Source organism: Chlamydotis macqueenii, chromosome 10 (assembly GCF_036417535.1).
Source record: "Chlamydotis macqueenii isolate bChlMac1 chromosome 10, bChlMac1.mat, whole genome shotgun sequence".
NCBI classification, from domain to species: domain Eukaryota; kingdom Metazoa; phylum Chordata; class Aves; order Otidiformes; family Otididae; genus Chlamydotis; species Chlamydotis macqueenii.
Genome location: NC_141565.1, coordinates 9,120,762 through 9,133,651, shown reverse-complemented (window position 1 = coordinate 9,133,651; position 12,890 = coordinate 9,120,762). Strand labels below are relative to the sequence as shown.

The 12,890-nt window shown below is 34.0% G+C and overlaps 1 protein-coding gene across 1 annotated transcript in view; it reads left to right on the top strand.

Annotated features, from left to right (window-relative positions):
- The window catches only part of ERC2 (ELKS/RAB6-interacting/CAST family member 2), a 474,334-nt gene that overhangs the window by 359,525 nt on the left and 101,919 nt on the right, over nt 1-12,890 (top strand). The window contains exon 16 of the mRNA XM_086755571.1: nt 4,306-4,371. Coding sequence (XP_086611697.1) covers nt 4,306-4,332 — 27 coding nt within the window. The 3' untranslated portion in view covers nt 4,333-4,371. The remainder of the gene's footprint in view (nt 1-4,305; nt 4,372-12,890) is intronic.

The window sequence follows — 12,890 nt, the reverse complement described above, 5'->3', positions numbered from 1 at the left end:
TGTATTGAGATAGGCTTCAACAATAAAGTAGAAGACATCTTTATACAAGCTTTTCACATCTGTGTGTAGTGATTTCCAAGACCTACTGTTGAAGTTCCTCTTGCTACTTTGTAGCCAGTTTTGAGATTTTTTTTTAACTGAGATTTTGTTGCAATTGGATCAGAACATTGTCGTATTTAGTAACACCAGATATTTATTTTGAAGATGTCATGCAAATATAAATAGCAGAAAGTAGAAAAAAGAAAGGAGTCACAAAAGGATGAGATAAAATCAATGAATTAATAGTCTATAAATAGCCCATGTACAAAGGCTTTCATAGTAATTGAGATTATAACATTGTACTGTACCTAAACATATGTCCAAATTAGAGACTTGGATGTCAGTCCTAAAAATACAAGGCATTGAGTATTTTAAATATTTTAATATATAATAACTTTATAATAATTAAACATGTATACTAATTTACCAATTCAAATGATGTTTCTTGAATTTTGGTTTTTTCTCTTTTTGCTTGTCTGTAATTGAGATTTTGTTTTGCAGTTTTTGTCATTGAATTGCTATTCTTAACCCTATAAACCAATGAAAGATCCAAGTTTAAAAGCAGTTAATGTACACAAACATTAATGAAAAATTGCTTGATTATAGTTTATTGCTTGAAAGAGCTATAGATTAATGATTCTGTAGGATACACACTGATATGAAAGACTAAGCATACTTCTGGAAGCTTCTCATCCAATATTAATAAATTATAAGATATAACAGCAGCTTTTATTTTGCTTCAAAATGCGTCAAGAATGCAAAAATAGGTATTGAACTTCATTTGTCTCAGAACATCACTGAAGAGTTCTATCTTCTCTTACATTATTTGTTTGTATTGAGGTACCAAACCTTAGTGTCTTGATAGAATAGTTTATTCATGAAACCAATGAAAACTACAATCCTGATTCTCATGTGCTTTTTATGCAGTGCTTTTGGGTAGTTTTTCAAATAAATTATACAGTTGGTGTAAATCAAGTCAAAATACTATATAGATACAGGTTGTTAAAACAAGACAGTGTGTTGAGACTGATTTTGAGTTTGTTCTTAGTAGTACAAATTTAAAATCCAGTGAGGTTTTGTTTTTTTCTGTTCAGTTGTCTGTGAAAACAGATTACTGTTTAATTAACTTTTTATGAATTTGTTAGTCACTAAAATTGGAAAATATATAATAAACTCTTTGTGTGCAGAATAAGATCATGGCACAGTCATTCTCACTAAAACAGATGTGGGGGGAAAGAAAAAGATGGAAAAGGATTTTTATTCATTGTAGATGCTGAAGGTGAAGTGGATCATGATCATGATCTGGACTTGACCACTTAATAATTTTTTCATTAAATTTGTAATTTTTTTTTTTTTGGAATTACTTTGAATACAGTTAACCATATCTTTTAGAAAGCGTCTAAGTCTTAATATAAAATCTTCAAGTCATCCAGAACTGATGCTCTATTGAAAAATATGTAACTTATTTGCAGTGTAATTACATTCTATAAATCTCTCTCTAAATTTTTTTTCTGCTGGAGGAAACAGCTGTCTCCTCTTCTGTGTTAGTTAATAGTGATAAAACAATCTTTTAATATTTTCAGAGTGACCAGTTAGGTTGAGTCTCTTTTGTTTCTCACTGCCAAGTTTATTTTTCAATAATTTTGTAGATGTTTCCTGGTCTGGTTACAGTCTTTCAGATATTCATAAGAGTATAACATGAGCACCTGATGTGAAATTCTATTAATGGTCTTATGCTACTGCATAGGGATACAGCAAACTTTTTGATTTTTATTTCTCTGCCTGTATTTGTCCTTGTAAATTCAACACTGTATTACATATTCATTTCCACAATGATCTGTAGAGCCCTTTTTGGTATCATCAATTTCAGATGCAGTCCCCTGTCTTCTAAGTTTGTCTTGTATGTTTTCAAATGATGACACTGTATGCATTGTCTCAGTCATACGCGTATGCATCTGATAACGCTTATTCAGCCAATCCCAAATACATTCATTTTTCCAAGCAGTCTTTATCAGACTTTTCTTTCAGATCATGGGACTACAGAACAAGTTTGGGGGTGAGAAAAGATATCTGCAGATCCACTTCCTTCTTCAGCAACATTCATTCCGTATAGACCTAATTTTGCTGACACTGTGTCTTGTGGCACATAATCAAATGCCTTACAGAAATCTCAGCATATTATTTCAAAGCACTTACCTTATCAAAAAGAGTTTCTTTGTAATTGAAAAACATAGAAAGTTGTTTTGACAAGACCAGTACTCAGTAAAGTGATGTTGATTGACATTAACTGAGGTCCAGCTTTTAGTTTATTGCTTATTGTATATCAGGATCAGTGTCAAACTATATAGTCTGTAATTTCCCATATTACTCTTTAAAAATATCTGACAATATTTGATTTTTTAACTCTTCTAGAATTCTGCCAAAAAGAGATCCTGCAAATAATTGAAGTAAAAATGAACATCTGCCTGTGTGAAGAATTACAATACACTAAACAACTGTATGTAGTTAGGAGGAGTCATTTGGAAATGTACTGAGTTGCTCATTTTGTTGATTTTTGCTGTTTTTAAAGATTATCACCAAAGATTAACCTAATGTGGTCTGTTAGTGAAATAGGATCAAACTACTCAGTGGAAAATAAATCCTTCAGTCTTTCTTCAACCTTTACTCTGGCAAAACTCCTTGTCAACTTCAAAGTCAATTCAATTAGCATTAGTAGGCCTGAATAAAAGTAGCTCCTGTAGAATTCAGGAGGAGGGACTCATATTTTCAGTGAGGCGAACCCAGCTCGTTGGAGGTTTTACAGAATCTGTCCCTTTGTTTCAAAAGTAAATAAGCATATTCAGGCCTTACAGTGACTTTGTTTTGTGGTGTAGTTCTGCAGACCTTTTTAACTAAGATGTGTTCCAAGTTAACTGTAAAAAATTTACCCACATTTCTTCTGTGTTAAATGATGGCTAAGTTTATAGTGGACTGTCAGATTTTTTTTACTGAATTCAGCAACATGCAAGGCATCTATCTTAACATCTGGTTTTTAATAACAGTTGACATCTGGGAGCTCTTTTTTATTCCAAGAACGGACTAGGAACAGTAGTGATACTGGCAGTGTATATTTTCAGGCTAAAATTCCTGTCCATTTCAATCATAATTAATTACCATTAATTTTATTTAGTTTCTAGATTTAATTAAGTGCCAGCAATATGCTACACCAGTTAACTTTCAAAATTTTAAAACTCTAGAATGTAATTTTTTTAATGTTTCTGAAATAGTAATTGGTGAATGTTAAGGATATCTAAAATGATAAGATTTTATTTGATATTGAAATGATGAGTTAACTTAAAAACATTGTATTGTGCTTCTATTCTAGAAGCTATCACATTGCATGAGAAATTGGCATAGTAGAACTGTGTATAGATATAAACATACATATCTGTGTGTTCATAGATGAAGAATCGTTATTAAAAAAAATGTAATCTTTAGTGAACATATCCAGGGAAGAACACTGCACTCTCCTGGCTTAGTTCATGTTTTAAATTTTGTTCTTTTTAACTTCAAGTTTATAATAAATGCAAAGAAAGACCTTTTGCTTTCAGCATATCTACAGTAAAATAATCCCTTTTAAAAACAAATTAATAAAATTGCTATAATTTTTTGTGTTTGCCATTAACATTGTCTGTCATTAAAACTCTAAATAAATGAGTAAATCCTAATGGTTCAAAAATGGAAAAAAGGAGAGAAACGGTCTAATAGTATTCAACAATGTGCAATTTTTAAGGATTGCTTGAAAGATAGATTTAAGTGATAGCATGTTAGAAAAGTGTACTTTACTAATGATAGATTTTTTTAATTATTATTCATCAGCAGTTTACCGAGATTAACAGAGTGTAAGACAATTTGATTATAGTAATTACTTTGCTTATGTATAAAGTTTGATCTATGTCTGCTGTCAGTGTTGGTTTGAATTGCGTGCAATTAAAAATAGATAATCTTTTAATATTTAATCTTATAGTCTACTTCCTACACACTGTTTTCACTGGATGGGAAGATGTTTACGTCACTGTTCTGGTTTTTCTGGTTGCTATAGATGCAGGTTCTTGTATGTGTAACACAGACTTGTTTGGTTGTTTTCACTGGCTTACATTTAAAAAAAATATATGTCTTTAACAGCCAAGAAAGTTATATTTTATATACACCAAAGTAACTAACCTTTTCTTCTTTCATTCCAATGCTAACATCTTCTCTGTGCATCTCCTAATGTCTGGCACTCAGGATGACGAGGAGGGTATATGGGCATAGCCGCTCCTATAAACCAAAGTTCCAGTTTTGTTTTGAGGGGTGAGAATCTCTCTTTTCTATCTTTTTCAATTTGCAGTCTAATTTTCATTGTTTTATTTTAAACTGTGTGGAGCTGTGTGTTTCTTGACAAGTGTGCTTGTGAACCTTATAAAAAATATTTTTTTTATTTGCAATGAACAATGAGAAACTATGTCTAATGGTTTCATTTTTTTCATAGCCTATTGTGGCTAAAGGTGTAGGTAGGTACAAAATTTTAATAGGAGCATATTTGTATCTGTTTGTATCTGTCTAAACAATTGCTTGTTCTCAGTGATAAGAATTTCTCTACATTAGTATTAATCTACTATATCATCTTGAAAATCCCTGTAAGAAAAACTGTAATATCTTTGCAGAATGAATATGAAAGTAATACTTACGAAAGTTTGGCACAGATGGAGCATGCAATTTTACTGGAATAGAATTTATAATATGCATGGAAAAAAAGAGACTACCTTTCACTACTGTTACGGTGAAATTTTAAAATAAGCAACAGATGCTTAATAGGGAAACTATAATCTGTCTATGCAATAAATGCTCTTTGCCTGAGATAATCTGATGGACTAACATCCATACAATAATTTGGTTGTGATATTCAAGAGTACAAAGTGCAGATTATTTTGTTTGTCTCTTTCAATTATGAGTAAATATTGTATTGTCACTGTGTGTCAGTTATTGATCAATGCATATCCACTTTTTTTGGTGCATGCCTTTGGAGCGGTAGGTAATTTGTAGCTCTTGATCACTGTGGTTTCAACATTCCTGAGACCATCAGGCCTCATGGTTTGCTTATCGACAATGTTGCTCATGTCACTGCTTTGTACTGGAACAATTCTATGTACTACAGTGGGACTGTTCAGAGGAGCAAAATCTACTCACATAAGTAAAATTAATGTGTTATTAAAGCTGCCACACTTTATATTGCTTTAGCCCTTGTCACCCCAAGTTGAAGACTGTATGATTTGTTTTGTTTCCAGTAGTGTTATAAACCACATTACAAGTCAGTTGTTCTGTTTGACAGGAATAAAATCTCCAGAATAATTTTCGTTCTTATGTATTTGCTTTTTAGATTAGTTATGAGATGTAAAATGAGTGCTATCCATAATGAATAACTTGTATTTTGTTTTAAAAATAATTAAACTGATTCTGTCATAGAGAAGTTTAGGATTCAACAATTGTAAAATAAAATAATGGACACTGTAAAGCCATTAACATTTAAAAGAAAGCAACCTTGGTTTATCAGAGTATAGTTATAAACCTTTTTTTGGTTTTATGCTTTCTGATTGAATTTTAAATGTCATCCTTGTGCTGGTTGTATGTGTAGGTAACATCTGTGTTTATGGACACGCATGTTGCATGCGGTAACAGTGGGAAAGAATGTGATTCATATTCTATATTTTTTTAGTTACACTTTCTTCTTTCCTGAAAATAAGCAGCCTTAAAAAGAATCTGGAATTGTTCTTTTTCACATAAGAATGTACAATGGGTTTATGGGTTTTCTAGTGTTGTGTTTTAGAGTAATTAGCAAGTTCTGTTAACCTCAGCTGCATGATATTTTAATAGCAATTTACAATATTATTTAAGAGTAATGTAATTTTCAGCTGTTTGTCAGCATCGTTCTTCTGTTTTGGGTGTGGAGGGCAGATCTTTGTTTATTTTCCAGGCTCATATGTATTTCCAATTTAAAACCAGACATTCCTCTCTGACTTTTTTGTTCAAATGCCAACATAATTTATCTGGTATTGTTATACACCTGACTCTTGACAAATAGCTTGTTTGCTGTTTCTTTTCAGGTGCGGGAGCACTGCAGAGGCAGTATACCAAATAGCTGGCAGCATGCATAGCCTGGCTGCCAGACTGAACTCATGAGTAGACCTGTCCTTGTAGGTAGAATAGCCTTTGTGTGGGAATGGCTATCATAAGGGGAAAATTCATGTCATAGGCCTGCTTCCCTAGGGGAAAAAAATAATTTAGGTCCCAAATCTATAAAGTTTTCTGAAAATAAGTGTGATGATACTGAATTGCCTCTTGTTCACTGTTAAGTGCTGTAAGTATATCTTACAAAAGAGAGCAAACAAAAAGCACCTGAGATACTAAAATGTTTAGGTTCTGAACATGTTTTGTTTCAAGTCTAATTTTATCCTGTTTATATAGGCTTACTAACATTGTTTTAGGTGCCATGCAGATAGTCTCATGCAATCAAAAATTTTACTGATGCCATGAGGCAGTACTCTGCCCAAGTAAGGATAGTGCAGGCTGGTCCTGTAATTATTTTTAAAAAGTACTAAGTAAAAAATCAGTTAAGTCCTTTGAAACTTTACCACTTCAGTGCTCAAGTACTACAGAAGAGTGACATGAAATGGTGGAAATGTAGAGTGGCAGGACGAGAATGTATTTTAAGGTTATGGAGAGTTCATTACTCATTAAGGAAGAGACAAAGTGTTCAGGGATATCTCACTGGCCAACAAATCTGGTAGCATATGTAGCTGCACTGGTCAGGGCTTGTTAGAAACAGGATCTCTTCCTTCTTTCCTTCTCCTCACCCTTACAAAGCTCGGGGGGGGCGGAGGGGGGGGAGGAGGAGAAGAGAAAATCAGGAGGGGATTATAAGTTTTAAGAATTAAGCCTATATAGCCATTTGTCATAGGTAACTGAAGCTGTGTGACTCTCAAGAAATATGATTCATGGCACAGCTGAGGTGTGCAGGTAGAACACAAGTGCTTGTTTTTTCCTTTCCACTTCCTACCACTAAAGTGCAGCAGACACTGGAAAAACACTTAGGACTTTGCCACAAGTTGTCTATGTGTGTCTGTAATAGAAATGAACACAAAACCTGTTTGTACAGTATTTTCTTTGTGCAGTACTGCACTCCAGATCTTTTAAATACCTCCAGGGATGGTGATTCCACCACCTCCCTGGGCAGCCTCCTCCAGTGCTTGACAACCCTTTCGGTGAATAAATTTTTCCTAATATCCAATCTAAACCTCCCTTCATGCAGCCTGAGGCCATTTCCTCTTGTCCTATCACTTGCTGCTTGGGAGAAGAGACCGACACCCACCTCACTACACCCTCCTTGCAGGCAGTTGTAGGGAGCAATAAGGTCTCTGCTCAGCCTCCTCTTCTCCAGGCTAAACAACGCCAGTTCCCTCAGGTGCTCCTTAAGAGTTATCATAAAGCTAGTCTGCTAAATTTGGATCTAGGAACTGAACATTAAGTCTATAATTTTCAAATTTTGCCTCAGTAGTCACTGTGGAGGCATTCTTTGTGAGGCATTAGTGTAATTCAGTAAAAAAAAAAAAAAATCTTAAAAGCAGAAATTGTCTATGGAATGGGTGAAAGAGTAAAGCTTCTTAACTATTGCTCAGGGAAGTATTCACTGTTCACTTCTAACTATTGGATGTGTTTTGGATGTGTTTTCAGGGAGGAGGAGGAGAAGGCTGTTTTAAAACAAATGTGGTGCCTAGCTTTGTCTTTGTTGAGATGTGGTGAACAGTTTTCTTTCAAGATGTCCTTACTAATAGCAGTATAAAGCATAACAAAATTTGGTCATGTTACTATATAAGGATATGTTTAAAGACATTAATTATTAGCTATTGTTCTGCTTTTTTTTTTTCTCGTTATTTCAAGTCAAGATAGTTGTAAATATTTTTTTTTTCTTTATGTTTGGGTATTCTATTTAGCCTGTTTTGGAAAAAACATGTTAACTTTGAAATGAGTCTCAGTAGCATGCAAAGCAATGGAAAAATAAGGAGCATGACTGTTTGCACTATTCATTTTAGTTCTCATAGAGTTGTATGAATACTAGCTCTATGCTTAATTAGCTAAATGGATGTTGCTACATTGACTTGGAGCCCAAGGGCATTTTGGATTTGTGAGTTTTTAGACATGATGTTGTTTTACTTGCAACTTGGTTTTTGCTAAACGGAAGGAGGAACCTCCATAGGAATGTTTGTTTGGCAAACTGCAGTCAGATTTGTTACTTGTCCTCATTCCTGTTTAAATTATTTGTAATGGAAGAAGTTTATTGGTTTTTATTTTAATTGGGAAATTTTCTATTAGTTAAAAAGTTACCTTTCTTTTTTTTTCTTAAAGATGTCATTACTACTGCTAGTATTTTCACATATTAGTTGCCCACCATCAAAGACAGGGGGTTTTCATTAAAAGTACATAGGAATTTATTTAGCTGTATGTATTTGGTTATTTTTTATTGATTATACACTGGAAATACATGAATCGCTTGATGAAATTGAAACTTTTTCTGTATTTTCTGTGGAGTGGAAGATCATCAAAGCAGGCCAGCATTGTTCTTTCGAAAAAAAAATTCTTAGCTTTCTGATACAACACTGGTACGGGCAAATACATTAGAGTTAAGGTAAGAAGTTGAAAGTCTGGGCCCATTGAAGTCGATTAGAGTCTTGTTATTTATTTCAGTACAGTTTCCACTCAGAGCAGTTTCTGTCTTTCATTTGTTCATAGCCTTAGTAGAAAAAAATCTGTATGTATACGTAGATACATTCTCAAAGAGATATGCACAAACTAGAGGGCTTGTACTTTACTCTGACAGGCATTTATCTCATCTTATCCTTGGTATTTATGAGACACCAAATCACCCTCATCTCTAGCTATAGAACTTTAATATATAAATTCAATATTTTTTGTCTGCATTTGTCACTTGTATTTTAGCTGTGTGAGTCAGGCCCTTCTGCCTGAACTTTGGCCTCAGCTTCTTCACTGCAGGTGCAGAAGGTGTGCAAACAATCTGAAAATGTCTCTGATGAACTGAACTTCAAAGCTTTTGATGTAGTCAGCCTGAAGACAGCAATCATCAGCCTAACATCATCAGCTGTGATCTTTTCTAATCTTCCATCGTGAAAAATAATAACATACTAGAGCAATCATAGAAAGTGAGAAAAAGCAGTATGTATTTTCACACCTAAACTTTGTTTCAAAATGTTAGTTGCTGTAAACAGTGTGGATAATCACTGCCTCAACACCAAAAGAAATAATCACATAATCTAGATGTAGTTTAATATCTGAAGTTAAGCTGACATCTTGAAAAAAGTAGCAAAAATCTGCTTAAAGATATGAATTCAATAATGAATTGCATTTTGTTGGATTGCACTTCTACAAGTATTCATGTGAACATGTGAAATTACTATTATTTGTCTTGAAAACTGTTTCAAGTAATTGTTTGTGAATATTAGAGTGTCAATATGGGACTGGCAGCACAGCATTCCTCTTGGAAGGTCTTGGTTTGTTTGGAAGCAGAAGTACCACCTAACTTAAAAATACAATCAAAGGTCATATGACCTAAAATTTTGAATGTAAGATTTTGCAATTGAATACTAAAATATTAAAAAAACAGTCAATTTTGAATAAGCATGACAATTATTTGAATTGCTCTGGGAAGTTTATGAAAAATACAGGAAAAAATGTTTGGTAGAGTACAGAAAATAATAACAAATAAATTTTCTATTATCTATTTCTAATATATACAAACATTTATTCTGTTAGTTACAATGCTATAATGCTGCTTTAAAAAAAAAACACCAAAAAAAAAAAAAACCACCCACAAACCCAAAAAACCAAGCAAACAACCTCCCTGTGCTGACCTACTTAACATCAATGAAATACCAGTTGTCGTTGCATATGTCTCTTGATTTCCTCAAGAAAAAGCTTTGATAGATGATGACTGCCATCGTAGATATCCTGTCCTACCAGCCACAAGGCCTGGAGCCAGATTTGAGACACATCTCTGTCTCTTGTGTTTCATATTATTCTGGCAGCGGTTTCTAATGCAGATTTTCAGATCACACACATGAAATAATTGAAGCACTTCATCTGGGTGTGGTGGACAGAGCTTAGACTGAGCTGAGCGAGGTGCAGATGCAAAGAAACAAATTAAAAAAGGCATTTTGTTGTTTCAGCAGGTGTATAATGCTTGCTCCCTTTTTCTGCCAAAGAAAAGGTATTGGGCAGAGTGGGATTCTCTTAAGCCTTGAATCAGTGTCTGAAACATGATAATTTATAAATAATTCTACAACAGAGAGTACAATACAGAAATCTAGGAAAAATATTTATCTCTGTGATTTAAATCAAGCATCTTGGGAACGTTGCTTTGACAACGTTAAGCTATTTGTATGCTTGTGCTCTAGTAGCAAATATTAATGTAATGGATTAGAAATAGTTAAGGAATGTACATTAGTATTTCTTATTTTGCTATACTGTCCCACTCTAATTAAGCATCCATTTTGACATCAATATTCTCATTTGTTCAAAAATTTATTCTGCTAATTGGCCATTTCAAGAGACCACTGGGCAAAAAGCAACTTTAGGTGTTGTGATGGAATATCTCTGTATATTGCAAATGGCAGAGCCTTGCTACTTCATTTTGCTTCAGTTTTGATCTTTGCTGATCTTTGCTGTTCATCAGTGAAAATGTTACAGTTCTGTTTTTCAGGAGAGCAGTGATGATTTCACTGGTTCCCTACTGGAGCCTTTCAGATCATGAGCTTTTCTTCAGCCTGGCTCTGAGTTCTACCAAACTGAGGCAAGCTAGCTAAACAGTTCATGTACTAGTTTTATTTTAAACTACATCTTTTTTACTAAAATGAGCAAGCTGCCCACTTGAGCAGCTTTAAGGAAGATTTGAAGTAATGTCTTAGAAGGGAGAGGGACAAGCAGCTGGAATCTCTTTCAGCAGCATAGCTGGATGTAGATGAGGATATCTGTCCACAGCCTTAGGCCATTGGCAGAGCACTCTACAAACAGCTGTGCCAGTTGATGACATTATTACCACCCACCATTATGTGCTTATTACTATTTTTCTGCTAGATGTTGATACCCTCCCAAATCTCTCAACAAAATAAATCACTCCCATCAATCCTATATCAGCTTCAAGAAAACTGAGCCAGGTTAGCTTATATAGTGATGAATACCCATTCATCAGGCAAGCCTGATCATTTCCTGGTGTGGATTAGAGAGCACTCTGACATCTCTGACGTTCTGTCAGAAACTCTGTGGTAACATCCAGTTGATGGTTAGTGAAGAGTAGCTAGTGGTGGTAACATCTTCAAGTGGAAAAGCTCAGACTGGGAAGGAGTTATGTCCATAAGTAAAAACCAAAAAGACTCTTACTGAAATAACTTTGTCTTCGAAGGCTCTTGCACCAATTTAGGTAATCAGATTATTAAAATAATTTAAATTAAATCAGTGCACTTTTCTTGTTTAACTAATCAGAATCAGAACCTCTTAATTAGTTTTGCAAATAGACATATTTTTACCAGATGCAAGCATGGAGATAGTAGTAAATGATATTTTCCATTTTATTAGGAACTATACTTTTGAATAGTAAATCTGTGTTAAATGCTAGTTCTTAAAAAAAAATAATAGATGGATAGATCATGCAATAAGTCTTTGCTGGGCCAATTATATTAATAATAAGATAAATTTTGTCACACATGCTTCTAGGACCTCGAAATGCATTAGGTGATAAATCTCAAACAAAGCTGAAAGCTTTGCTTTTTATAGCAGATCTTAAAGTCTATCTATAAGTGGTTACGAACGACTACTGTTCCCTAATGTGGCTGAAGCCTAAATCTTTGTTGGAGCCATCAAAGCAGCACAGTACAGTCACATTCTTTGTGTGGTGTTTTGCATCTGTTGACTTGGTTCGTGCATGTGAGCTTTTCATGAAGAATCATTTTAGTTCTAAGACTACGCATAGGGTCAAATGTAAACACTGAGGCAAGTTTTTAATGATTTAGGAATTCTGTTAGAAAGAATGATTTTGATTATGGCAGTTAGAGGCTTTATGTCTGACTTACATTGGTTCTATACCCCTATAGAAATGTACACCTGTGTAAGTAATAACAGATCCCAACATTTTGATTGAATTAAGTTGTGTTCAAGCCTTTTGGGTGGAAAGTGCTCTGAGATTACCCTTACGTTTTAAAATGTAGTTGAGTATTATATCCTACCTGCATTAATTGGGGCGGGGGGAGGAGGGGGCTAAGGAAGGATAAAGGTGAAAAGCTTTAGTCCTTTTCCAGATTGTTTTTATAATAGTTCCTGATCCACTGTTGAACTTGCCTTCAATGTCATGCTACTGAAATAATTTTCTACCAGCTCTCTGAATTTTAATCTCTGCCTAACTCTATGCTGTAGTTATTATTTAAATCTGTGGTTTGATTTAATGAAAACATAACCGCTTATCCACCCTGTTTAATTTATCCACACTCATACTCTGTCTGAGGCTGACAAAATTGTAGAGAAATTTACACAGATCCTGCAGCACTCGTTTGTGAAATATTTATGAATGGTAGGTCATCCTTTTGAAAACTTATAGAACTGTTTGAAATCTGTTTGTTTTTCTCCCAGATTTCTTTACCAAATGAGATTCATTTTTTATTCCATCTTTTATGCAATTTGTAGTCATTCATCTTCTAGGAGATCTTTTCCTTCATTTGTAAATTTGCTTAATTTCTAAAGTCAATGAAGAAACTTTAATAAGAAACTGTCTT